This window comes from Telopea speciosissima, chromosome 5, assembly GCF_018873765.1.
Source record: "Telopea speciosissima isolate NSW1024214 ecotype Mountain lineage chromosome 5, Tspe_v1, whole genome shotgun sequence".
NCBI lineage: Eukaryota > Viridiplantae > Streptophyta > Magnoliopsida > Proteales > Proteaceae > Telopea > Telopea speciosissima.
In genome coordinates this window covers 11,640,964-11,666,284 of record NC_057920.1, presented here as the reverse complement: position 1 = coordinate 11,666,284, position 25,321 = coordinate 11,640,964, and the positions used below count along the sequence as shown (strand labels likewise).

Genomic DNA, 25,321 nt, shown 5'->3' with positions numbered 1-25,321 from the left:
GGTTTCTTTTTTTCTTGAAGAGTTAGCGGCGCTGCTGCACTACAGCCGGCCCTTTCTGTTTCCAAAGAACAGAAGACGTGGAAGCTCTGTAAGCTACGTGGCGCAAATTTGACATTGAAGGGACGGAGTTGGGTCTTCTTGACATGTAGACTGCGAATTATTCGAACCAAAAATCATTTGGATCGGCTTAATCTAGAGCCTCATCAATTTTATAGGTTGCATCGTGTTCCACCGTATAATCATTCAGGTTTGCATAGACAAGTATGGTGTTGTTTTATTTCAATTGATCGGTGTTCGGTCTTTAGTCGAGATAGCCTTATGTAGCTTGAAGAAGCTGAAGTTGCGTGGCTTTGATCGCCCAAATAGGCAATACCAATTAGCACGGCCCCTCAACAAATCGAAGAGGCTTTCAAACCTTTTAGGGAGCAATCCAGATTGTCTACGGTCTGCCTGCCCGTAGCGGTCAGAACAGCACCCTAATGAGGCATGGCGTAATAACCGCCTTACCCTGCCCGGTGCCTTGTCCAAATGAGGGTAAGGCAATCATTGCAGCGTGACTCATTAGTGCATGTTGAGCAACTTTGATTCCTTTGAACATATTGAGTTCTTTGTAAGCAAACAGTAGTCTAGAGAGAAGCTCCATATCTGTTGTAAAAAATATATGGACTAAGAGGGCAACCCTGTCTGATCCTTCTTGATAGATCAATGAAGTCAAAAGAGTTTTCGAGTATGTTACAGATAAAATGAGGTGACCAATTAAATCGCACCAATCCTTATTGAAACCCAGATACTCAAAGATGGCTCAGATAAGGCCCCATTCAAACCTGTCCTAGGCCTTAGCCATATCCAATTTCAGGTCAATAAATTCTTGTTTACCCTTTTTCTTTTGTAGTAACTAGGCTACGTCCTTCCCTATAAAATAAGGGTATGGTTCCGGTGTAGATTGGTTTCATGCCAGTTTAACAAAGAAAGATAAATAACTAATAACACATCATGATGATCCTTCAGTCCAATTTCTTATCATTTATCAGATCGGCAGCTACTACTATAGGTATTAAGAGTGAAAGATTTCATATGCAAGCCTGCAAGGATGATATTGTCTGAAATTTGTCTCCCAAGAATAAAAGCTGCTTGAAAAGGGGATATGAAGGATTGGAGGCTAGTAACATTAAATTCCATTAGAAAATGCTCCAAATAGATCCCAATTCCTTTGCCAGTTCCATTGTTCAATAAATGGATCAGAAACTGTGGGACTTCATTACACAACAGAGTTATCTTCTTTGAGGTGGAGTTGTTTGATTAATTCCATCATTCATATCAGCGGATGTAGTTTGTTTAAACTTTTGAGTTTTTTAATCTTATGAGGGTTGTTGCTTGATATTATGTACAGTGAATTCTACTAACCCTATGATGTTATCTTCAACATTCAATGCTGTGTAACCTTCACATACATCAGGAACACTCAAAAATTATCTGTTCTTCTTGATCCACAATGAAAATTTTTGAAAAATTACTTAAATATTTTTCTTATCAAAACAAGGATTTTGAAGTTCTATTACTGATATGATAAACCTCAACCTGGATGATCATCAGGTGGAGGAAATCATCAATGCTGGACCTATCAAGCAGAAGCTCAACCTGGTTATATACCTCACTTCATAGTGAAAACAAAAAGAAAAACTCAGAAATTTGATTTTTCCTGTAGCTGAAAATTTAACTTCATATATTGTCTAATAGTACAAACACAATTAGTAATCGAAACAAGATGTACAAGGATGCGTAGGTACCCAGACGAATCTGGTGGGGATATACCCATGCATTCTAAGAGGAAGACTGTAAAACTCTTCATTTCTGGAATCTCCCTTCTTGTTCTGGAAGGGTACCCACCAAGCTAATCCTCTGTCTCCAGCTGAATGCCTAGGATCGAGTGTATTATCAAGCAGCGTCCCAACAATCATTGCCACAGTTGGGGGTGACGAGAAGATTGAATTAAATATGTCATTGAACTGCAAAAAACACACAAAAATTAAAAACTGTATCAACCAAAGAGATCACTCCTCAGATACCTTAATAACAATGGAGTCCTGACTCCTGAGTGATGCCATTTTAATGTATTTTCTGAGTAGAAAAGGACTGGTTCAAGTTTTGTGAAACATGATGAAACTCTTCTTGCGAAAAAATTTTCAGAAGCTTCGGGTAACTGAACAATGAGTATGAGCAAGAACCCTATCACTCACCCATCCACCACCTGATTTGATTGGTCCATGGCCATGTGAAGCAGTGTACTGGTCAAAATATTGAGGAATGGATATTCCCAAGAAGAGAGAGAGACCCAAGACGTAGAGATTCCTCATAGAGTTATTGTTGGTGAACTGAATAAATGAGATTCCAACAGCAGCTACAAGGGTAACAACAGAATGTTCCATTAGAATGACACTAACATGGATGAGAAAATATAATGGTGACAGCTATGTCTATTACATTGATTAATGAAACAAGAAGAAAACGAGGTTGATCATGAGAGAACCTTTGTACTCTTAAACTTACCAACAAGTCCAAATAGAACACAGTATGTAGCAGCAAATATTGGCGACGGAATTGATGCAAAGAAGGCCCCAAACTTTCCTGAGGAAAAATGAAAGAACAAACATCGATAAGCTGAAGTAGAGTATACATTTTAATTTTTTTTGGAGTCGGGGAACTAACCAAATATCGAAAAGAAGATCATGAATATAGATGATATCTGGATTACTCTTCGGCTGCCTACATGTGTCAATCCAAGAAGGCCAACATTTTCACTGCAACAGAAATTGGTCTTATTAGTACAGAGTCAGAAGCCCAGAGAGAATTCAAGACTGATGCTTGGAAGACAGAAACGTTATCAAACATACATGGTAGTGGCATTTTATTCTTTTTCAATAGCAAGTCTACTGCTTAAAAAACGAAAAAGAAAAATACCTACCGATGTTGTTTTAACAGCTTGGAAATTAAGTGAACTTGTTCTGTATCACAGACTTCCTAAACAATATTTTATTCACTACTAATTGAACTCATTTTGTACCAGACTTCCTAAACAATATTCATACACTAACTATATAATTCAACTAGTTAACATTCAACTACAGAAGAATCTATCGATCGAGGTCTATGATATTAAGGGCCATAACCTGGAGCAAGATCTACTTTTGCAGCATCCCAGGAAGGTGGGTTGGATGAGGTCCTAAGCTTTGGCATATTTGCACAAAGAGGGTGCATTCAGATTCAAACTACAACTTCATGCTGGCAACCAGAGCTTTTTATTATTGCTCAAAGTGACAGCCCCCTGGTAAGGTATATGCAATTTGGAAAATGTCCTTCACACAAGGAATGGAACTATGGTAGGCTCCCTCACAAGCTTCTTGTACCCCTTTCTCACTCTCTCTCTCTCTAAAATGTAAAGTTAGCAGTCTTGTCCATAGATGGGGTTAAAAGACAAAAAAGATAGGAACTAGATGCAGCACTGATAAAGTAAATCGTCTCACTGTCCCCAGACCCCTATACACATGCTTTTCTGTTCCTTCGAATAAAAAAATATGGGAGTGCAGCAGATCACTTGTCCATATTGCATCAGCAGGAGAATGGTAGGAGTTCCAATAACTACGTGTGAGAGAGAATAGGTAGGTTTATTCACACAAAGGAAGTAATAGTGAACATATGCTCATCGGTGCCTTACACAGACGCAGTAGTGCCAACAATAGAACCAAACATCCCATCAAGCAGCGTACCAATACCCTGCAGTGACAGAAATACAGATTTAGTAAGGGAAGTTCAGTGAGTGTGTGTTAAGTCTTCTAAGCAAATGACAAATAACAATATACCACAGGACCAACCCCCAAAAAAGAGTGAACACCTGTTATAGTCCAATTTACAGTTATTACTTTTGTGAAAGTTGTTCCTTTGCAGAATAACGCATGCACGTTTTTCCTTTTACTTTTGTATGTTTAAGAAATGCTAGAAGGCTCATCTATATACTTCATTTTAGTTTTTTTAAGTGCAGCAAGTTTTAAAGAGCTCCCTCTAATACACTGCTTTAACACCCCCCCCCCAAAAAAAAAAAAAAACAGAGAAGACCTAAAAAATAATAAAAGAAAAAAGAAAACCCGGTGATTGCTCTGGAAATGATGCTTGTTAGAGTCCAAACTGCAATTACCATCCACATTTTAGTTTAGTTCTATACCAGGAGGAACATTGAGTCATAGAAATCTACTTCAAATGAAAAATAAGGCTTCATCTCACAAAAATAACACCATGCATAAAACAATCTTCACCCTTTTATGGGTAAGCATGTGTCTCGTTGCCATATGTGAGTCTTGGACTTGGTCTAGAAAGCTGCCAACTTCCAACATTTAAGTATTTTTTTTTTTTACAGGCAACCAATAAGTAATATCTCATATCATCAGAATAAGCGCAGAGATAAAATATATGATATATGCTTCAGCCAATACATTCCGGGTACATTCGATCTCCAACACCCATAATGATGAGCTTAAATCGAGATCTTCGTGATGGCTTGCCATAATAAAAGAAAACAAATAACTATGACATTTCTCAATTTATATATATCATCCTCACGCAGGTGCCATTACTGTTCACTTTATATTGATACTCAAAAGAATTATATTTATCTTTTAGAATTGTTTCTACAACACCAACTCTTCCTTAAAGAACAAGCAGAAAAAGCACACTAAATTTTAAGGAATCACCTCTTAAGTGCTGGAGACTCGTCAGAACTTTTACAATAAGGTTAAGCTTATCTTTTCCAGTTACCAATCATGAATATTTTGAACTACAATGTTCAAAATTTAATGTTTTAAATATTACATATTACTAGTATTGCAAAACAGCATCTATGGACATGACAGCATATGCATATTATCATACAATAAGCACACCTGACACCTCTCTCCTTTAGTCATAAACATATAACTTAATTCCTTCTACCTCTTCATTATTTTCTTAAAAAATGATATACAAGACCAAGACTCTTTTATAAGAAAACAGACATGCACCCAAAAAAAATTGTACAAATTGCAAATAAGACTCTACAACCAAAAAAACCTTAAATATTACCCCTAAAAGGTTAAAAGTTAAAACACACCAAGTGGACCTTTCACTTTGAATTGGGGACATCAAAGTGTAAGCTCAGTCACCAAACTCAGCAATGCTCAAACCAAGGATAACATAACTCATTGTCGATACTCTATAGATCCCAAGAATTGCAATCCAATGAAGATCCGATCAACCTAGAGAGAATAGAGACTACCAATGAATCCCTTCCTTGGATGTTCTAATGGAAGATGTAAGGCCCAAACAAATCCCTTAATAGGAGAAAGCTTCACTAATCAAAGAAACGGATAAATTAGGAAGAAGGAAATTTCCAATAATCTCAAGGCTTGGAGTTTACAAATACCCAAGTGACAAAATCCCAGGAGAGCATTCAAACATGAGCTTGCGCATGTACATGCACAAACTTTCTCCACATACACGTACACACTTTTCCTTGGATACTTGCAACTTTTCTCTAAAAAACACAAGCTTTCAAGCCTTCTCCAAGAGAACAACAAAACATCTTTCCCCCCATTGAACAAGCTTAAGGTCAAAATAAAGTAAGATAAAGCTAGTCCATTTCCACCACATTAATCCAGGAAAACAGGAAACCAGGATTTGATGGAGCACCATTTTCCGAAAATTGAGAAATGGTCCCCAAAAGGATTACAAATCAGAGGTGTACCAATGTGATTCAAGAATCAACATAAAATTTATTTGTGAAATAGTCCTCGTGTTTTACATAATTTCATGAAATTTGCAGTAACATTTTTGACAAATGAAGGGGAAAAGATTCAAATAGGAAAAATCAATTTAGTGGACAAGTTTCTATGTAAACAAACCTGCAGACCAATGCTTCGAGTAAGCACATGTGCTGGAGGTGGTGTAGCTCCTGCAAAACGTGCAGCTGCAAAATATGTTCCAGTTGACTGCATTGAAGAACTGTTGGGTGAATAAAGTTGACAGGAAACAATAGATACTGTATATAACTAATCCCCCCCCCCCCCCCTTTCCCCAAAAAAAATATTTGAAAAATGTAACCACAAACCTCAGCTGTTGAAACAAGTACTGCACCCATCATGCTGAAGACATGACTGGCCCGGAAGATAGGTGCACCCCACTGAAAAGGATATGGAATTCTAATCCTAGAATCAAAGCAATGCAAACGAAGGTGTCAAGAGAAGTCAATTCATTGACTAGTCTTAATCAAAAAAATATTACTTGGAAAAACAAATGGACAAAATTGTAACTTGAACTATACCAAGGAGCTGATGCTATGAGGTATGAACGGTCAGTGCGGCAATTAATCTTAGTCTGCTGACGGGCATTATTGTAAGCGCCACCAACAGTAAGGATAGCAGCAAAAGTCCAGACAATTGCAATGCAGAAAAGCAAGCCAAACTTCTCAAGTAGGGTATGTGAGAATTCATGAACATGCTTCAAATACTGCAGGGACAGCAATTAGGGTTGAGACTTGAGACTTCTGTTTTTAACTTTCTAGAGAAGAACAATATTGGCAAATCTCAGCTCAATTAAGATACATTACTTGTTGGCCAATAACCAGAATAATTAGCATGGGGAGACCAATCTCAATGCAGTCAGCAACCTGAAAATACCACAAGAACATTATAAGATGGTTTTCTTGAGGTCTATTATGATCCACTACTCATGCATAACGGTTCAATGAGATGCCAATACCCGGGGAAAGCCCCTCCCAAACAGACCAAGACCCACAACACAGACCACTGGAACAATAACAACAGGACTGAAGAACCTGCAGAGGAGATCAAAGAGCACGTGTTAATAAGCATCATAAGAGCCCCCACCATATTTTTTGCCAAGTCTTCAAGCCTTGACCTTGTTAGAAAATCTAGAAGCTGAAAAGAATACTGCTATTACCTTGTAAACTTCCCCCATGCCTTACTATACCCGATAATGATATTGAAAAAAGAAGAGACAATCAGAGACCCTTGAATAGCTCTTAAAGTATGGACAAATCTCTGCAAACACCCTGAGAATAATGAATATTGAACTGTCTCTGGCATTTCTTACAAGAAAATGCAGTATCAAATGCATCAGAAAGCTACCATAGCACTGAATTTAGAGCTGTTTATCATTCATAAATTAGTAAAGGAACTTTGAACAAGCGTTACCTTCTCACAAACAATTGTTAGAACAATGTAATCGTCAGCAATTTTAAAACTATCCAAGTGGCACACATGGATAGATGTTGAGAGCGTTAATGTGATGGAAGAAGCCATACCCATCTCTCAGGCCAAGTTACAGCAAGCAAGGGAAGTGGTCAAAAGTCAGACCACCTATCATAGTGTTCTGTCTAGCATCACCATGCAGTAACTTTTGAGAGACTTCCCCTACATGTTTGTGGCTGAAATTTGAATAGTAAGATGGGTGTGAGGTCCTCTCTCATATGGATCCACTCTGGTGGACCCATGTGGCAATGGTGAACTTTAATAAAGTCCAACTTTGGGTGAAATTATTAAGAACATATTCATTCAATTTCGTCAAGTTCCCTACTAGTGTTCTGCATACCTCCTGCTCATTCGCAAAATTGCTATCAGACATATCATTGATAATTGACATAACTGATAACACATATGCATAGGATGGCCTCATCACTGTAGGAAGCCGCGTCCCAAGAAGTGTTTGAAGCAGTGTATTGATTGCCGCCATAAAGAGCAATGTCTGAATTACACGGGCTTTATCTTTCTGTTTCATGTCCACCAAAAATGAACTTTCAAATGTCTGGAACAGAAATCTATAGAATTATCCAACTGTTTGTGTTTCAATGAGATGTAAGATGAAGAATAACTCACATTGTCCCCACCCATTTGGGGAACTATAAGGGAGGCAATCATGACAGTAGTTCCTAGCATCACAATATAATGTTGGAAAGCCAGTGCAACTGTTACCACTGCAAAAGTTTAATGCACCATGACAATAAGTTACAGGATCAAAAGTTTTGTATTCAATCCCTTGTCCTGGACAACAATTAAACACAATATGGAAAATACCAAAGTGATTATTTAGGTATCTGGCTCAATCAAAAATAAAGAAGGTGATATAGAGGATGATGTTTCATAGATAATTAAAATAGGATGGACGAAGTGGAGAGGTCCATCCGGAGTGTTGTGTGACCGATGTATTCCTTCAAAACTTAAAGAAAAATTTTATAAGACAAATGGACAATCATACGGCCGGCTAAGATGTATGGTGTGAAATGTTGAGCAGTTAAGAAGCATCATATAGATAAACTTAGTGTGGCGGAAATGAGAATGTTGAGATGGATGAATGGCAAAACTATGAAAGATAAATTAAGGAATGACCATATTAGAGTTGATTTGAGAGTAGATCCGATACATGATAAGCTATGAAAAAGTTGTTTGAGGTGGCATGACCATGTTCAATGGAGGCCTTTGGATGCTCCAGTACAGAAGTGATTTGATTGAATGAACTTAAAAAAAACAGAGGCGGACCTAAAATGACCTTAGGAAAAGTGAGGAAAGTCATGCATAACTTAGGCCTTGTATCAAGTATGACCTCGACTAAAGCTGATTGGAGGGCAAGGAACCATGTCGCCAACCTCATTTAATTGGGATAAAGCTGAGCTGTAGTTGTTCTATGAAAGCTGCTTCAGTTGGGAGAGGGGGGGGGGGGTGGAGTAGTGGCAATGGAAAAAAACAGAGAAAAGGTAGAGATTGATCCTGTTAAGCAGAGAAACTGAAAAAAAAACAGAGAGAAAATGTAGAGATTGATCCTGTTAAGCAGAGAAACACATACCCTCCACACCCCCCCCCCAACCCCTTACCCCCAACCCCCAACCCCCAACCAACACACACACACACAGAATTGGGATCCAAAATTAAACCACATAGTAGAAGACCAAATCCTAAGGAAATACTTCCAAGATGTAACAGACTTCTAAACCAAAAGAGCTTAAAACCAAGGTTGCAGAAGTTCCAGTTGTAGTCTCATAGGAAACCATAAAACTAAAAAGACCCATCAAATACCTGCTACTCAGAAAATTCCATATGAAATCCCAAGGTATAACAGCACTTTGACGAAGCCGTGATGAATCCAGAAAACCCAAATCGAAAATAAATATATATATATATATATCTATATATATGTGGGGGGTAGGGGAAGAAAAACTAAGCCAGAAAAAGAAAGAAACTCACGCCATGAAGGATTGGAATGGATACAGTAGTTGAGTTGGCGAAGCTGCTCTGTTGGATTATAGACAGAACCTCCTGGTACTGCAAGTGGAGGTGGTGCCACCGGCTTTGGACGAGGAGGAGCGTTCGTCTCTACCATTATTTTACAGAGTTCCTCTGCTTCGATTGAGAACGAGTGGTTCTTTTCTTCTTTCACCCTTCTCCTAGCTACTTCTATTCCTTTAGTGGAGAAGAGATAGAGTCTCACTTGATCAAGACATGCAGATATTTATTATTGGGTTTTCCTTTCATCATCATTGTAGAAAAAATTAGTCAGACACAGAGATTTAGTGGAGTCTTCTCACCTGATCAAGACATGCAGATATTTATTATTGGGTTATTGGGTTTTCTTTTATTATTAGAAACAAATTAGTCATAGAGAGAGAGAGAGAGAGAGAGAGAGAGAGAGATTTTGCATTTTATGGTTTTGTCTGTAACGAGGAGCCAAAGCATGGGCTACTTCAAAGCCGGGTTAGTCCTTCACTCTCAGCCTCTAAGTTTCAGGAAGTTGCATACCTTAGAAGAATTTTGAAATCCAAAAATTATCCCACTCCGTCCATATAAAATTACGGTCATGCCACCATTTTCTACATGTCGGCACCTAAGAGGTACCATTACTTATCTCTTACGGCTCCATTTGTTTGACATATAGTTGGGAAATAAAATTTTATTTTAATTTAAAAAACATAATGAGATTTTTTTAAGTAATTTTTTAAAAAATTTGTGAACATTTTGCTGGCTTTTCTTGGAATTTTTATCTGCTGTTGTAACTGGAGTGCTGCTGTGCGCATCGTGCGGCACAACAATGGCCATGTGTGCACAGTGGGGCCTAACTGGAGCGTTGCTGTGCGTATCGTGCGGCGTAGCAGTGGCCATGTATGCACAGCGGGCCCCACTGTGCACACATGGCTGCTGCAGCACTGTTGTGCGTAAGTGCACACATGGCCATTGCAGTGCCGCACAATGCGCACAGCAGCGCTCCAGTTACAGCAACGGATAAAGGTCCCTTTTCTAGAGCTAGCAACTACGGCCAATAAAAGAGATAGACTCGAGCTGGGCACAACGTCAGTGTGCCTAGCATTTATATTTTCATAGAAAAAAATATTACATATGCTTTTAGATTTTATTCCACCAAATTCTACATGTAAATTGAAACTCAGGTTAAAGAAGGGACGCTTGCGTTGTGCGGTTGTGCGACTTGTGCCCAGTGTGTGTCTGTCGGCTTGAATCCGCCCTGAGCCCGAATAGGGCCTGGGCTGAGATATTTGGCCCTGAGGGCGGGTCAAGGTTGGAAATTTCTGACCCTGAGTCAGGATCGAGTCGGGTTAGGGTTGAGGCCTCAGGCTAAGCTTGGCCCGGCTTGACCCGGATTTAAGTTATACTATAAAATATACATTGATATAATATATACATTATAAACTTTGAATGCCACCCACATTTTTTGTATAATATATTATATATGAAGATAATAAATGATATAATACATTTTATTATAGTGTTATTTTATGTAAAATCTATAATGTTCTCCCTGGTCCATTCCAACCCATGCATTTCTTTCCCCATCCCCATGATCAGAGTCAATCAGGGTCAGCCCGGCCCAACCCTGAGGGCAGGGGCCTGGGTCCAACTAAGGGGACTTAGGTTTAGGCTAGGGTTCCATAAAGGCCGACTCTATTGCAACCCTAGATCGAACCATTCGTCAAATAAAAGGAAGGAGGTTTTGATCATTTCGACCCCTTATTGTCCCTATCCAACGTTTTGTGCCTGACCTTGCATGGTGCACAAAACATTTGGCCATAGTATTTTATGTAATTATTTTAAATGATTTTACAATGTAAAAAAATCAATGACAAACAAACATTATAAAAATCTTTACAATAACATTTAAATCATTTTCCATGTAAAATATTTCAAATAAAAGGTCTAGGTAAAGATTTTCCCTGATGAGATGATAGGAAATTAATTCGTTCAATGTGTGACAATGTGAACCCCACAGCTCATTACGTAAGAGAGCATCAGATAGAATTCCCACTCCAGCATCGTAAAAATCTTTTTTCCAAAAATTTTGCAACTAAACAAACATAGCTATAAGATAGTAAAACATGTCAATGAAAGAGGGTGGAAGTGAGGTCATCTATCAGTTTGTTCATATTTTGAAGATCTGTCATTAATACGTGATCATATTCTACATCTAATACCAAATTACCTGATAAAGATTGTTTAGCAGATAAATTATAAGGATTAATATTTTATTTTTCTTTCATTCTGTCACGTCACATCTCTTCCATATAGACCCCAATAGAACCAACCGACCAAAAGAAAATGAAAGCGGTTGTTGTAATCTCTTTACTGTTTAAGTTTGGTAGAAGAATCGTAGAACGCACATCAAGATTTCCTACGATTCCAACGTCCACATCAATTAGCCTGAAGTTCTATTAATCTATCTTCAAGAAACTTCCACGTAGTTCTACTAATAATGGTTTTAAAAATTGGGATGAAGTAATAATCTTTAGGGAAAAAGATCTCTCTCCAGGAGTGTGGCCTACGCCAGCACTCCCATGAGTCTATCTCTTTCCTCCCCATGTGAAAAGACACCTTTGCCACCTTATTTTAAGGAGGAGAGAGATAGACTCATGGGAGTGCTGGCCTACGCCAGCACTCCTGTACAGAAAACTGCTTCCCTAATCTTTATAAGAATTTAAGCAACCTCTCTTAAACAACTATGTTTTAAAATTTAAGGATAAAGTTCTATCCAAGTCCCTAACAAGTAGTATCAAAGCAAAGACAATGGTAGTGGGATTAAAATTCTCGGCAATTTTTTCATCTTGCGGTGCCTTGCAGTTTGAGTCTGAGAGCTTGACACGTGGAAGATGCTTCATCCAACAGTGCGAGCCCGATTGACCCATTTTTTTCTTCTTGAGCTTGGCATCATTGGATGTCGCATCTTCCACGTGTCAAGCATTCAGGCCCGAACTGCAAGGCACCACAAGATTAAGGCACTGCAGAGGATTTTTGTTTTTTTCATGGTGGTATGGTAGGATTAAAATTCCACCCAAGTCCCTAACAACTTAATTTTGGTAAAATTAAAATTCATTGATTTTTGCTTCTTCAAAGTATTTCGGTTTACCTGTATATACTGATGTGATGGAACTTTGCTAGACAACTTTCGATCTTTAGTAGATCGTCTCATTAACTGAGGTTCAATAGGTTACTTTTGAGATGGTTGCTCCCCCCTATTTAGATCAACTATACCAGCCGTAGAAGCATAATCAACGTCATCATACCTACATCTCCATTGCCTTGTTGTACATCTCCCCCATCATTATGTATCATGGAATGGAAGATCTAAGTAAGATCAAGGAGGTCATCAGTATCAACACCCTGGTGAGGAGGTGTGACGTGATTTAAAAAATATTACCGTTTGAATAGACGACATTGGTGTCTTTTTCATCTGTCTTCTCCTCATCCTCTCTTTCTTTGAATCTCTTTTGAGCTTCATGCACTCTTTTTTCATATGACATTCCTTTTTGCAGTAGTGGCGTGCAATTTCCTTCATTGATTTATTTTTATTTCTAACACAGTATTCTGTAACAACTGCTTCTTGCTGAGGTGAACCCAACGATTTCCTTCTTGTTTCTTCATCCAATAGATTTCATGTTACTTGATTCACCAAGTGCATCTCATCTAGTGCAAAATTGTTAAGAGACGCCACTAGTATCTCCCAATTGTCGAGTTACAAACTAAGAAGTAATAGGGTTTGTAACTCATCGTCAATCACATCTTCATGGACGAGAGAACTGATTCACAATAGTTTGTGCCTCGTTCAAATGTTTCGCAATTGAGCTTCCTTCTTTGTACTTTAGGTTCACAAGCTTTTAGATCAAGAAAGCTTTGTTGTTGACAATCTTCCTTTCGTACAATCCTTCTAACTTCTTCCACAGTGAATGCATCATCTTCTCTATGAAAAAGTGATGGAAACTAGTATCATCCAAATATTGTCTTTTAAATTCAACGGCTTTCCGATCTAAGGTCTTCCATTCAACATCATTCATCTTATCTGGTTTCACCATATCACTCGTTATGTTTGTTTACAAATCCTTCCAGTATAGCAAATCTTCCATATTTTCTTTTCAGATCATCCAATTGCTTCTGTTCAAATTGGTTATTAGTGTTGTAATGTTTTCCTCATTTTTTTATTTACGATTTACCATTTGTTGAAAAAACAAAAAAAAACAACCATTGTCCCACTTGTGTGTAATTTAATGGAGATACACAAGAATAATCAAACATGCACTAAACAATAACATATTGAAAAAATCAATCCACCTGCAAAAGCACACGCAAATTTTGCATGTGAGAAATGGTTGCTTTTTCTCAACATTGCCTTAGAGCCTTTTCCATGGTATAAGGAAGTGGATCAGATCAACCGAAATCAGAGGAGGCCGATTCTGTTGCTGATTCCACTTGAACACATCCCTCCTCGAACAGTCGGTGCTCATTGTAGTTTAGGTTATTTCTAAAACTTCGTCATTAACAGTTTTTTCTTTTTTCTTTCTCCCCCCCCCCCCCCCCCCTCTTCTCCATGGAGTAAATCTGAATGAGAATAAGTATACTAAGGACATGTTAAACGGACTAGAACAAATGCAAATTAGAAACTCATAAACTAGATCTCAACTTAACTAAAGCATTATCCCATGCAAACAAAATTGCTAATCCTATTTCAGCCATTCAAATCCATTCAAAGTCACACCTAGAAGAAAGGCATTGTATATTTATATTCCTTTATTACATTAGCATGATCAGAGGCAGTTGGGAAAGTGAGGCATATTAAAATTAGTTATTACATAATACTATCTTAAAGAGAACTAGCACCATCACTAATAAAGGCAGAAACCGAAAGTCATCTGTATTGCATTTGGTCATACACATTCTACAGCTTGTTTGGCTGGCCTTAAGAAGCCAGCAAGGGATTCAAGACATACCCTATGAATAGCACAACTCCAGTCATATCTTCTCTGATCAGGTACACGAATGGGTGGTCGGCCACAAAGTCGATCACATTAGTTGGAAACTGCAGGGATCTAAGAGCTATCACACCAGCAGAAGCAGCAGCAGCTTCAGTACCTTCTTCATTTACTTCAATAAAGGACTTGTGGAAGATACTGGAGACATAGAGGTTCTGTCCCTGGGGTGAATCCACCATTTCAGTTAGACCACCTTCACCAGAGAAAGGCAACACCAGTCCTAAACCTTTTAAAACTTTTGATGCTTCAAATCCGAACGAAATCTTGAACCTCGGAATCCTGAATTCACCCAGTTCAACTGCTTCAGATGGGAGATAGTGATCTAAGAAGCCAGGTTCTGAGCCCACCTTCTCTACCAAAGCTGGAAGCCCATCCCTTGCATCTGGTAGAAAGAAATACATGGAGAAACGCCTCTTGTCTTCACCTTGTTTATAAGGAAGCCCAAGGACTTTGAAACCACCATAAGCACTAACAAATTGCTTTTTCTTGCTGGTCATGAAGGGGACATGTACTGAGCTTCCATCCTTAAGGTAGAAGTCATAATCTTTAGTTTTGGATGCATCAAACTTCTCATTCCAGGCTCCCTTAAAATAGAGTGCATTTGCAAAGATGAGTCTGGCCGTGCTGTCAACTGATCCTGGAGGAAGAACCTCTTTGATAAGCCCACTTGTCTCCTTTTCAGCCCATGAATTTACTTCATTCACCACTTCAACAGCCTTCTCACCATCAGAAAGCACAATAACCATCAGTTACACAATAACCAAAAAAAATAAATAAATAAATAACGGAATTCCTATTAAGGTCATTAAGGGCAATCTAGTTGAATGTAAAACAAGGTACTCTTCTCTTTCTTTTCTTCCCCTGAATTCCACCCCCCCCCCAACCCCTTAATTGGTCCAAATTGTAACCAAACATCCTCAGACACAAATATGAGGCAGGCATAAAGAAGAACAGGGCCTACATAAAATGGATTCCAACCAAGGAAAATAATACGGAAAAAATCCAAAATGATTTGTTTGTATCAACTCCAGTTCTTTTTATCTTTTCCTTCTGTTTTTTCAAGGGTAGAAAATAAAGAATTTATTGTCATGTAGTACAAGAACAACAGCCTCTTTGGAAACAGGGGTAAGGCTGCATACATTTACCCTCCCCAGACCCTGCTAAATGCGGAAGCCTTGTGCACAATAAAAACAACAACAGAACATCCAAAATGATTTGTAGATATCAACTCCATTTTTATTTTTTTTTTGGGGGGTGGGGGGGGGAATTTCTTAGATCCACTAGATAAGAAATTTAATTACAAGATAAGTAGGTTTTAAATTTGTTTTACATTCATTAGTTTTAATTTTGAAAAGATTTACTTAATCCCCAAAGTTAGTTATTGGTCATGCCACCTAAGAAGAAAATAAAAGTGAACTTCCTACAATACACCAACCTCACTTCTCGTTTTTCACTACTAAGTTGGAGTCTCACATTAATATATTATTTCGAAATCTACGTAATCCAAATCTACCATACGATTCTCAAAGAAATAACAGTTTTAAATCACAATTGAAAAAATATGCAGGAAGATGCATGCAGGTTTCTTAATTCCGATGATCTCCGACTTTATCCCAACATGTAGAAGACTGAGATCTATAGGAAACTTCTCATATTTTAATCCAACATGTAGAGACTGGGATCTAATAGGAAACTTCTCCAATTTTTAAATTTTTACCCAACAGGTAGAGACTGATATCGAATAGAAAACTTCTCCAATTTTCATCCCAACACGATGAGACTGAGATCTTATAGGAAACTTCTCCAAATTTTATCCCAACATGTAGAAGACTGAGATCTAATAAGAAACTTTTCCATAGCTGGACGAGACTAGAAGAACTCGACCTCACAACACTGCTTTAACCTGCAAGACTTAGGCACATACAACCCCATTCGATGTGGATTTGTATTGGCATCAACGGTCAATCCCTTCAAGAAATAATCCTGTGGTTTGTTTAATAAAAGACCAATTTAAAAAGAAGAAAAGGAGAGGACTAGAAACGGATGCTGGCCATAGCCATGGTGGTTCTGTTAGGCCAATCATTGCCATGTCTAGATGGAGAGGGAGGAGAACAAAGATCACTTCAAAGCTTATTCCTTTTCAGTTATTGGATTGGTCTAAGAAACACACTCAAGTAAATAGAGTGGTGTGCGTTTTCCTGCTCTTTTCCCCATTGCAGTTGTTATTTCTTGACAGCACAGTGGATTTGGATCATGTAGAGTAAAAAACGAGAAGTTAGATTGGGGTATTTTAGGAAGTTCACTTTTATTTTCTTCTTAGGTGGCATGACCAATAAGTAACTTTGGGGATAAAGTAAATCTTTTCAAAAATAAAACTAATGAATGTAAAACAAATTTACGATCTACTTATTTTGTAATTAATTTTCTTATCTAGTGGATCTAAGAAATTTCCCTTTTTTCCCCCTAGGTAGAAAATATACAATTTTTATAGCCATGTAGTACAACAACAACGAGAGAACGCAACCTAGAAACCGAACAGGAGACTAGTCAACTCCAATTTTACTCACTTCGAACAGTGGAAAAATCCTCATTGAAGTTGCAAACGCGAGGGGGCAAGGTACGATCTCAGGAAACCTTGATCATGCAGATGTTTTGGGCCAAAAATCTCTAATGTGCCCATTCAGCAGTAATTCCAGACCATACTTAGGATCTTCCACTCCCCCCCCTTCCCTTCATTTTTTTGATGAATTTTATCACAGAAAAAGGACAATGCCAATGTTTACAAACATACGCACAACCGGAAAAGGATAAGTAATTGTGACAGGCCACAGATCCACCATAATAATAATCTTAACTCATGGTTTCGTTAAGTGTAAATTATCATGGAAAATCTTTGAGTTTCCCTCCCCATACTGGAAGATCATGCCAACAAGAGTGCAACTGAACAGAAATCACACTAGGATGATCACACTCATGAACAGAGTAAATAAATGAAGACAGGTCCAGTCACCCAGGTACAATAGATGAAAATTACACCCAGGGTCTGAAAACTATTGTCAGTTCTTGCTAATGGAAAAATATAGAGGTTCCCTAGGGAATCTCCTTATCAGTTTGGCAAGAAGAACAGAGCAAATTGTTCCATCCTTCCATGACCTGAACTATTTTCCTCTTGTTTCGTACACTACATCTCATTTAGAGAGGTTTTCCAGTATTATCACAATTACTGGAGTATTTTCTTTAAAGTTTCTTCGATCTTTCAATAACCACTTCAGGAGCCTTAATATTAGTGAATATTGACCAAGGGTAATAGCACACCACTCAAGGGGGAGAGAGAGTTCAGTGGTTGGCACCAAAATTCATGGACCTTGGCTCATCTTCAAGGAGAATAAAGAGAATAATCAATTATATAAGAGGCCATTCCTCAGCCATACACCCTAATATATTTGCGCATTCCATACTTCAAGGTCACACAGAAAATGATTGCCAAAGTACAACAAGAAGACATGACGAACACAATTAAGCTCAAGAAAGAGGTGGGACAACATGTTTCAGTCAAGAAGAAAAGCAAGATGAAGCAATTGATTTAGTTGAAGCGTAAGGCCTCTAGGATTTCAGTAGCATCAAGTGGCATGAACACAAAAAAGGTGCTAAAAAAGAAACTTAAAATTGGTTCTACGCAAAGCTGTATGGAAAACATAGCATACTTGTACTTCTAATCACTATAGAACCAAATTGAACTAAAAGGCATTTATATGTGTAGTTAAACACGAGTCTGAGTTGGAACAGTAGGTGAAGAAAGAGCTGTGTAGCTGATCAAGCACTAAGCCAATATAAAACCTTGCAACAACAGCAAATGACGAGAAATAAATCTACAGTTGTGAGAACAATAAGTGGACTAAACAACTGATAGCACCAAATGTGCAGTTATGCTAAGAGAACAGAATATTTATAAAAACCCACAGTGAAAACAACAAAAGATAACATGATACATGATAATCGCAATCCCTGACATGGTGCAAATCAAGATACAATTCGAGAATGCTAACAATGACCAGAGGCTCTTAACCATCTGGTGGCAACATTGGACTAAAGTAGGATGGGTACGACCCTCCAGGCTCAACTATGAGTTTTCTGGGCGTCAGTTGATTCCAATAATTGTTCCATAGGCTTGTGGATCCTCAAATGTTAGATGGGTGGTTCCAGAATTGAATAGAAGGGCTTACTAAAATTGAATAAAGTGTGCCAAAGGATATCTGAACGCAGGGAAAAATAAAGAAATGTTTAGAAAAAGGCAAAATACTTGCGTGGAGAGGAGATTTAATTCCAGTAGGAATTTCTTGGATGTGACTTCCAATAAGAAACATCCACTACGAAGGGTTTTGGGGGAGGGGGGGGGGGGGTGGTAAGGCCGGTAGCAACAGAGGAAGGGATAGGTGGAAGCTTGAACATAGATGTGTAAGTTCATATCCTGAAAGGGTTTTTTCATTGTTCGACAGAAGAAATGAAACTATTCAATAAAAGCTCAAAGAGTGTAAGTAAGAAGGGAAGCCTAACCTTGGTCTTGAAATCAACTTGCATCGATTTTGCCTTGTAAACGTCGTCAACAATCTCTTTAAAATAGGGTTTCATAGGGAGAGACTTGTCAATCCAGACACCATTCGCAAAGCACAAACGCGGCCCGTCGCTCTGGCTTCCGTCGGCAAAGACTAAACCGATAATCTCAGAGGCAAACGAGTTGAGATCTCCATTACTTTTCGTCTTGAGAAAGGAAAGCAACTGGTCTAGGGTTGGACCCTTGGAACCTGCAGCGATCAAACTCAGAACGACATGGACCGACAAGGGAGAGAATACAAGATTGGATTCCTTCGCTTCCGTCAACAATAAGCTCTTCGATAGTACTAAAGAGACATCGGTTTGGTTGGTGATCAATTTTCGGAGATCCATTTCGGAAGCTAAACCCACAAAACAAAAGAAAACACCGCTGCAATTGATGGAGATTAGAGTTCGAGTGTCGGCAAGAATGGATGCTCGGCGAATCGAAAGAGTAAAGACAGTGGAGTTTCGCGCTTTTCTTGGGTAAAGAAAGTAAAGAAGGCGGTAAGATTTGCCACGTGGAATTGAAATTTTTAGACACGTAGATCCCAAGTACTGGGCTTATCTGTCATCAATGTTGGCCACGTGGTAAACACAAATTAGTGAAAATACCACAACCATTAACCACTAAAGACAATTTGGATCCTCTATTGCCGAGCTGCCCAGTAGGACCGTGCTACCTAGACATGGCGAGGTGTGCAATGATCGCCTTCTATCTGCTCGAGCAAGGCACTTGAGAAGGGGCAAGGCGATCATTCCTCACCTTGCTATGTCTTGGCAGTACCGTTCTACCGGACAGCTCGGCAATAGAGGATCTGGATCTAATACGACTTGGATTTTGGTGTTCGTCTCCGTTTCGGATTTTGGCTTCTCTTCCGTTTTCTTTTGAGAATCTGAAAATGGGTTGGTAGTTTACAGAGCCCTATTGAAGTTCTCTACCGTCTGTGAACTGCTCTTCTCTGTTTCAGAGCCGTTGCCGAAGATCGGAGTTTCTTCCAATTCGTTTCAGGTAGGCCTTCCCATCTCTCTCTCTCTCTCTCTCTCTCTCTCTCTTAGTGGGTAGGACAAAAAATTAAACGAGAATAGGTAAGGGAATATGAGAATATCAAGTTCTGAAAGAAATAAAGTAATGAGTATTCTACTACTCAACTAGGGGCTTAGGGTTTTCAGAACCATAGGTAAGGAACAGTAAACCACATTAGAGAAGTTTAAATATCAAAGATAGATCTGATTTGGCCAAATTCTGTTCGAAGGTCTGTTTCAGACAGGTGATTGTTCCCGCAAAGTTGGATCAGAATCTGATGAACTTGGATTCTCAACTATGAGGAAATCCTGATGGTACTAGGATTCTAGTTCAGGAAACTACAATAGCAGAATTCAATGGCAGGATTTTATGACAATAAACCAAAGTTAAGATAGGAAGTGTACTTGGAGTAATTAACCAGAAAACAGATGTTAACTAGTGAACTGAAACCCTTAAACCAGAGTTCAGATTCAGAAAACCAGAAATCTGGGAAGTGTACTTGAAGTACATTGTTTTAAACCAAGTAGAAAGTTAGGGTTTTGAAAACATAAATCAAATCGGGAATTTCGGATTAGTATATTGATGTAAAAACTGAAATCATTAACTAAAGCATTATCCCATCCAAACAGGATTGCTGATTCTCTTTCAGCCATTCAAATCCATTCAAAGTCACACCTAGAAGAAAGGCATTGTATATGTATATATATATCCCTTTATTACATTAGCATGAGAGGGAGTTGGGAAAGTGAGACATACTAAAATTAGTTATTACATAATAATATCTTAAAGAGAACTAGCACCATCACTGATGAAGGCAGAAACCGAAAGTCATCTGTATTGCATTTGGTCATACACATTCTACAGCTTGTTTGGCTGGCATTAAGCAGCCAGCAAGGGATTCAAGACATACCCTATGAATAGCACAACTCCAGTCATGTCTTCTCTGATCAGGTACATGAATGGGTGGTCGGCCACAAAGTCGATCGGTTTAGTTCGGAACGGTTTGGATCTAGTAGTTACCACAAAAGCAGAAGCAGCAGCAGCTTCAGAACCTTCTTCATTGACTTCAATAAAGGCCTTGTGAAAGATACTGGAGACATGGAGGTTGTGTCCCTGGGGCGAATCCACCATTTCAGTTAGACCAACAGAAAAAGGCAACACCAGTCCTAAATCTTTTAAAACTTTTGATGCTTCAAATCCGAACGAAATCTTGAACCTCGGAATCCTGAATTCACCCACTTTAACTGCGTTACATGGGAGGTAGTGATCTAAGAAGCCAGGTTCTGAACCCACCTTCTCTACAAAAGCTGGAAGCCCATCCTTTGCATCTGGTAGGAAGAAGTACATGGAGAAACGCCTCTTGTCTTCACCTTGTTTATACGGAAGCCTGAGAACTTTGAAACCACCATAAGCTCTAACCAATTGATTTTTCTTGCTGATCATGAAGGGGACATGTACTGAGTTTCCATCCATAAGGTAGAAGTCATAGTTTTTAGTTTTGGATGCATCAAACTTCTCATTCCAGGCTCCCTTAAAATAGAGTGCATTTGCAAAGATGAGTTTGGTTGTGCTGTCAACTGATTCTGGAGGAAGAACCTCTTTGATAAGCCCACTTGTCTGCTTTTCAGCCCACGAATTTACTGCATTCACCACTTCAACAGCCTTCTCACCATCAGAAAGCACAATAAGCATCAGTTATACAATAACCAAAAACAAAATTAATGGAATTCCTATTAAGGTCTTTAAGGGCAATCTAGTTGAATGTAAAACTAGGTACTCTTCTCTTTCCTTTTTTTCCCCTGAATCCACCCCCCCCCCAACCCCTTAATTGGTCCAAATTGTAACCAGACATCCTCAGACACAAATATGAGGCAGGCATAAAGAGGACTAGGGCATACATAAAATGGGTTCCAACCAAGTAAATAATACAGAACAAATCCAAAATGATTGGTTCATATCAACTCCAGTTCTTTTTATTTTTTCCTTCTGTTTTTTCAAGTGTAGAAAATAAAGAATTTATTGTCATGTAGTACAACAACAACAGCCTCTTTGGAAACAGGGGTAAGGCTGCATACATTTATCCTCCCCAAACCTTGCTAAATGCGGGAGACTGGGTACGGCCCTTATTTTTTAGTACAACAAGAAGAAGAGAACATCCAAAATGATTTGTAAATATCAACTCCAGTGTATTTTTATTTTTTTTTTGGAAATTTTTTAGATCCACTAGTTCAAAAGGCTTAAGCTAAGTGCCTAAAACAGAGCCCATGTTGTAGTTATTCTAATCCTCTTAAGCCAAGTGTATAAAAAAAATGGACAAGAGATTGTTGCTTGGTCGTGAAGCCCCTACACCAGCACAGGGGCCAATGAGAGCACCCAAAAGGACATCAAAACGGATGGGATTTTTTATTTCGGTAGGGTTTGGGTGGTAATTTTGTGTGCTCATGTGTCTGGGTGTAGGTGCCACGTGAGCAAGCACCATTCTTTATCCCATGGTGGAGGAGGAATATTCTCACCATGGTCAAATGGTCATTGGTGCTGTCAAATTGGTATGGAGGGGTAATTTTCATCCTGTAGAATAAGGGGTGGGAGTTAATAATGACCCATGAGTCCAATCACATGGTCAAGCCGCTGGTAAGGCAAGTGAAGGAAAACTTTTACAAAGCATGTTTTAAACCTTCATGCCAACCCCCAAACCCCCCCCCCCCCCCTTTCCATTGATTACTTCGCCGAGGAAAAAAAAGATAACAATTATCTTCTGAAAATTATTGTCAGTTCTTGCTAATGGCAAAATATAGAGGTTCTCCAGGGAATCTCCATATCAGTTTGGCAAGAAGAACAAAGTTAATTGTTCCATCCTCCCATGAACTGAACTATTTTCCTCTTGTTTCATACACTACATTACTGGAGTATTTTCTTTAAAGTTTCTTCTATCTTTCAATAACCACCTCAGGAGAGCCTTAATGTTAGTGAATTATTGACTAAGGGTAATAGCACACCACCCAAGTGAGCAACAGAGGAAGGGATAGGTGGAAACTTGAACGTAGATGTGTAAATTCATACCCTGAAAGGGTTGTTTCCCTTCATTGTTTGACAGAAGAAATGAAACCAATCAATAAAAAACCTCAAAGAATGTAAGTGAGAAGGGAAGCCTAACCTTGGTCTGGAAATCAACTTGCATCGATGTTGCCTTGTGAACGTCATCAACAATCTCTTTAAAATAGGGTTTCATAGGGAGAGACTTGTCAACCCAGACACCATTCGCAAAGCACAAACGTAGCCCACCGCTCTGGCTACCGTCGGCAAAGACTAAACTGATAATCTCAGAAGCAAACGAGTTGAGATCTCCATTGCTTTTCGTCTTGAGAAAGGAAAGCAACTGGTCTAGGGTTGGACCCTTGGAACCCGCAGCCATCACACTCAGAACGACATGGATCGACAAGGGAGAGAACACAAGATTGGATTCCTTCGCTTCCGTTAACAATAAGCTCTTCGATAGTACTAAAGAGACATCAGTTTGGTTGCTAATCAATTTTCGGAGATCCATATCGAAAGCTCAATGCAGAAAAGAAAACGCCGCTGCGATTGAATGAGATTAAAGTTCGAGTATCGGCAAGAATGGATGCTCGGCGAATCGAAGGAGTAAAGACAGTGGACTTTTGCGGGGTAAAGAAAGTAAAAAGAAGTCTGGTGAGCAGTGGCGCGCTTCATGTCCTCAAGTCTGGTGAGCAGTGGTGCGCTTCATGTCTCCCTTCCCAGTTCCGACTTAAAGAAAATTATATAGAAAATTACTTGAACACCTCCTTTATTATGGTGTAATTATTTATTCTTTCTAATTTTTTAAACAATTACTTGAACATCCCCTGTAGTTTACCATTTCTTTCAAGTAACCTTGTCCATTAGTCAGTTACCGTTACCATGGGTTAAATATTTTGTAAATACTTAAACTACCCTTAAGGTGTAGTGAAGTGACATATTTACCCCTTCTCCTCCTCCTTCCTCCTGCAACCGAAAAAAAAACCCGCAGCCATGGCTGCTGTTTCAAAAACCATAAAGGCATCCTTGAAGATTAAGCTTGAAAGGTCGAGTCAGAATCAAAGAGAACAAAAGCATAATGGTTGTGCGTGAAGAAAAAAAAGGGGCAGCCGGAAAGGTCGAATTGGACTCTATTGATTATTTCAATAGAGTCCTCTATGTAGTTCCCTCTTTTCTTCGGGTTAGGAGTTGGGAATTCCGGTGGATGATCAATATTGACCCTGGAAGGTTGGAATTTCGGCTTGTTCGTCGAAAGCCCACAGATTGGTAGAAGGGTCTCTGTAGGTTTCTGGATCATTGTTCTTATGAGATTATCTTTGTGAATTTGCCTTCTGGGTTTTGTGTGTTTGACCTTTCTTTTTTATGCCTTCCTGCTTGTCGCTACCGGGGTTTTATCTATCTATAATGGGTTTATGGGTTTATGAACTATAAAGGTGGTCTGAATTAGGTTCTTTTCGTCTTGTGGATTTTTCTTGTAGATAATCAATATGGCTGAATCAAATGAGAAAAATCCAGGTTTGGCTAGGCCGGCAAATTTCCAAGGTAATTCGATCAGATTTGAAACTTTTTTCTTGGGAGCATTGGTTGAACAACTCCGGTTTTGAAACCATATGTTTAGCTGTTAAACCTTGATTACTGAAGGAATTTCGTTTTTATTGAATTGGAAAGGTGCTCTACGGATGGGGGGCGGGAAATTCGTTTGAGAAATTGAAAAAATTTCATTAACGTCTAAGATTGAAAAAACGAGGGATCCTTACAAATTTCTTATGTTTGGTTCTTTTTGGACTGGATTTTGGGTTCTTGAGCACCAATTTCTATTCTGTCTCTGAATTTAAAATGAGATGGAATCAATCCCCAAGAACCCTAGAACCAACCTTTGTATCTAGAAATATGGAATTCATAAGGTCATTTCAAATTATTTTTTTTCCATTCCACGGGCACCGAACAGTCTTGTTGCAGATGCAATGCAGTAGGGGGTAGGGGCAGTGGTGTTGCAGGAAGAAGGAGGAGGGTAAGGGGGGTAAATATATCAATTTCACTGTTTATTGAATATGTAATAAGGGTAAAATGGACTTATCCATTCAACCTATTTCACTGTTTTTCTATTGAATATGTGATAAGGGTAAAATGGATTTTTTCATTCAACCACTAACAGCAAACTAACACCGTCAGGTTTCAGAGGGTGTTAAGTAATTGTTTGAAACGTTGATGATCATAAGCAAAATGGCCATAGTACAGGGGTGTTTAAATAATTTTCTCAAAAAATCTAAAAAACTCCCAATTCAATTCAAAAAAAAAAAACAAAAAGAAGCGGTTTTGGAGCAATATTC

At 38.8% G+C, this 25,321-nt stretch overlaps 3 protein-coding genes across 4 annotated transcripts; all 3 read right to left on the bottom strand.

Annotated features, from left to right (window-relative positions):
• Window positions 1-1,748: 1,748 nt before the first annotated feature.
• On the bottom strand, window positions 1,749-9,473 carry LOC122662779 (nucleobase-ascorbate transporter 3-like). Its single transcript, XM_043858495.1, has 14 exons — window positions 9,282-9,473; window positions 7,920-8,017; window positions 7,636-7,812; window positions 6,985-7,085; window positions 6,784-6,859; window positions 6,632-6,691; window positions 6,347-6,531; window positions 6,134-6,230; window positions 5,928-6,014; window positions 3,713-3,771; window positions 2,707-2,798; window positions 2,548-2,625; window positions 2,238-2,398; window positions 1,749-2,006 (listed from the first exon to the last, which is right to left on the bottom strand). The coding sequence occupies exons 1-14, from the start codon at window positions 9,415-9,417 to the stop codon at window positions 1,749-1,751; spliced, it is 1,665 nt and encodes a 554-aa protein (XP_043714430.1). The 5' UTR covers window positions 9,418-9,473.
• A 4,703-nt stretch (window positions 9,474-14,176) lies between these two features.
• On the bottom strand, window positions 14,177-23,570 carry LOC122661188 (serpin-ZX-like). 2 transcript variants are annotated; one of them, XM_043856527.1, is made up of 3 exons: window positions 23,506-23,570; window positions 18,896-19,286; window positions 14,177-15,057 (listed from the first exon to the last, which is right to left on the bottom strand). In XM_043856527.1, the coding sequence occupies exons 2-3, from the start codon at window positions 19,283-19,285 to the stop codon at window positions 14,269-14,271; spliced, it is 1,179 nt and encodes a 392-aa protein (XP_043712462.1). In that variant the 5' UTR covers window position 19,286; window positions 23,506-23,570; the 3' UTR covers window positions 14,177-14,268. The 2 variants fall into 2 exon arrangements, with proteins under 2 accessions (XP_043712462.1, XP_043712461.1); XM_043856526.1 differs by lacking the exon at window positions 23,506-23,570 and having other exon boundaries at window positions 18,896-19,308.
• Window positions 20,732-23,502, bottom strand: LOC122661189 (serpin-ZX-like). The gene is made up of 2 exons (XM_043856528.1): window positions 23,113-23,502; window positions 20,732-21,620 (listed from the first exon to the last, which is right to left on the bottom strand). The coding sequence occupies exons 1-2, from the start codon at window positions 23,500-23,502 to the stop codon at window positions 20,838-20,840; spliced, it is 1,173 nt and encodes a 390-aa protein (XP_043712463.1). The 3' UTR covers window positions 20,732-20,837.
• Window positions 23,571-25,321: the final 1,751 nt, after the last annotated feature.